At 43.8% G+C, this 2,329-nt stretch overlaps 1 protein-coding gene across 1 annotated transcript; it reads right to left on the reverse strand.

The window, feature by feature from the left end:
* Nucleotides 1-315: 315 nt before the first annotated feature.
* LOC130118546 (uncharacterized) lies at nucleotides 316-1,800 on the reverse strand. The gene is made up of 6 exons (XM_056286991.1): nucleotides 1,768-1,800; nucleotides 1,422-1,539; nucleotides 1,126-1,217; nucleotides 882-996; nucleotides 572-676; nucleotides 316-455 (listed from the first exon to the last, which is right to left on the reverse strand). The coding sequence occupies exons 1-6, from the start codon at nucleotides 1,798-1,800 to the stop codon at nucleotides 316-318; spliced, it is 603 nt and encodes a 200-aa protein (XP_056142966.1).
* Between the last annotated feature and the right edge of the window lie 529 nt (nucleotides 1,801-2,329).

Below are 2,329 nucleotides of genomic sequence, written 5' to 3' on the forward strand. Positions count from 1 at the left end.
GTTTCGCAACGAAGTGCAGTGTTGGGCCATCTCCAAAACCAGGATGCTCCTCTCCTCTTGCAGGCGTGTGGTCAGCATCTGCTGGTCATGCACTCGTCTCTTGGTGCTGATGTTCACTGATGATCCTGTAAGTTATACAAAAGATCCCCTATTGACTTGCTAAATGTCACTTTATGATGCATGATCAGGGCATAGTTCCGTAACTTATATTCTATATAATTATACCCTGGGTCTCAAAACACACACATTTGAGCATCTCAAAAGGCACGTACCACTGCTGTGCACCTCCCATGGCCATATGTGTGACACAGTGTGTCAAGCCAGCGACCTCTCGACCACTGCCACATTGATTTGCATCTCTGACACCAGCCTGTTGTATTCGGCAATCTGTTCGAAGAGACGCCGCTTGTCTTTCGCCAAATTTTTGCGCAGGCGGTGACGAAGCTTGTTGCTGTCTAACAAGACAAAAGTAGCACAAAAACAACTGACAATGTAGTGAATGGGTAAGTGATCATGTACATGTATTGTCCATTACATATGATACAAATAAATACTTAAAATTTTACCATACCATTTTGATGGTAGAGGCTCTGTTTTCTGGGGTGAAGGCTCAGATGAAGCCCCTCAATGGACTGTTGTTGCAGGGATCGTTGATCACTGGCGGCATCTGTTGTCTCTAAAGAATTGGGAAATAGTAAAGGAATACCAGATATAGATATTTAATCTAACAAAATCATTTAATCGCACACCTACTTCACAGTTTGTATATGTATTGCACTACTTTTTCAGCATTCAATAACAGCTACTTCTGAAAGTACAGATATAAATGCAAAAAAAGGACAAAAAGAGATGGGAGAGATATGATTTCCTGTCATCCTTACCCCCAGCCCATTCCTGAACATCCATAACCCACTGCAGTGCCATCTCCTCTGAGCAATGGACCTCTTCTCTGAGCTCTAGAAGTCTTGCTGTCTCCTCCACAGCTCTTTGACAAGTCTGAAAGACAGAAATATTTTCAGCATCAATTTCAAGTCAGGTACAGTCACCCAAATCTGCTTCACGCATGTGGGTTTAACCAGATACACAAACACATAATGATACAACAAACATGAATACAGGACATACCTTCACATATCTTGTGGAGAGGGCCTTGTGGAGATTGTCTCCCTTGTGCCTGTTCCATTCCATTGCATGGACAGTCAGCATGTCCACACGGGCTGTTGGAAGTAGAGGATGTCATTATGGACCTCAAATTATAGAACAATGTGAGAAGATGACACACTGCAGGATAGATACAATGCCACTTTTTTAACAGAAAATTAGAAAACGAAGTGAGAGTGAGTACAGTAAGGTACAGTTGAAGAGAGTAGAGTTGAGATGAGTAGGGATTGGGTGCTGGAAAAGTGCTGAAAGTGACCAACCTGCTTTAGACATATATTTTGTTGTCAGAGCACAACGGGAGAGGTAGCTGTTCACCTGCTCAACCTCTTCACCAGCCGTTGTGCCCGCTCCCTCCTGATTCCTGCCACTCCATTTAAGCTGTTAAAGGAGACAATGAATGTAGTCAGGAAGCTGGATTGATCAAAAGTACCAGTGGCCCTGCCTTTGATCACGAAACACCCGGAGAACCCTGCCCTTGCCACTGACAATGGACTGAACACTGATATTAGCAGCAGTGCATGAAAATTGACATGGAATCTTGAGCTGAATCTCAATATTGTTTCTTTATAAAACAATACATAATAAATTGAAAAAATGAAAATATACCTCACACTTTGTGGCATGAGCCCTGGCATGCATGATGCTGAGGAATGGCCTGGTGGAAGGGCAGCCACTACCTTTTGGAGGTATGGCCAGTACTTGCAGGTGACATCCATGGCAAAGAATTTGACATTTGCTGTGGCCTGAATTTCTCTCTGGAGATACAGAGGGTAGGCAAAAATTTCACCCCGGTACATATTTAGGCCTTTCAAGAGGTAGCCATGGCGACACACGGCTACCTCAACGCCCTCCTCATCGAGTTTACTGGCCGTGAGGTTTCCCTGGCTGCTGCCCACTGCGAAGCACCTCATGTTGCTTTGCCTTGCGTCTGTGAGAACAGTGCATTAACAGAAACATTTGAAACACAGGTACTACAGCATCATTAACATTCCTTTCACTTAATACCCATTGGTATCGGGAGTAGCTGAATAGCCCACTAGTATGTGGTGAGTACATACAGTAACAACATGATTAATGTATACTTGGCTGGTGTAAGACTTACGCTTTTCCCTGCAGTCCTAATGGTGTCAACAAAAGCTGACACCTTACTGTCCTTGGCAAGAAACAG

Source organism: Lampris incognitus, chromosome 9 (assembly GCF_029633865.1).
Source record: "Lampris incognitus isolate fLamInc1 chromosome 9, fLamInc1.hap2, whole genome shotgun sequence".
Taxonomy (NCBI): domain Eukaryota; kingdom Metazoa; phylum Chordata; class Actinopteri; order Lampriformes; family Lampridae; genus Lampris; species Lampris incognitus.

What these genes read in the sequence shown, in the direction of transcription:
- LOC130118546 (XM_056286991.1), bottom strand. Translation starts at nt 1,800, where the DNA reads ATGCATGCCAGGGCTCATGCCACAAAGTGTGAG. An exon ending in AAAATATATGTCTAAAGCAG is followed by an intron (nt 1,218 to 1,421) that starts GTTGGTCACTTT and finishes TACTTCCAACAG; the next exon opens with CCCGTGTGGACATGCTGACT. An exon ending in TGTTCAGGAATGGGCTGGGG is followed by an intron (nt 677 to 881) that starts GTAAGGATGACA and finishes CCAATTCTTTAG; the next exon opens with AGACAACAGATGCCGCCAGT.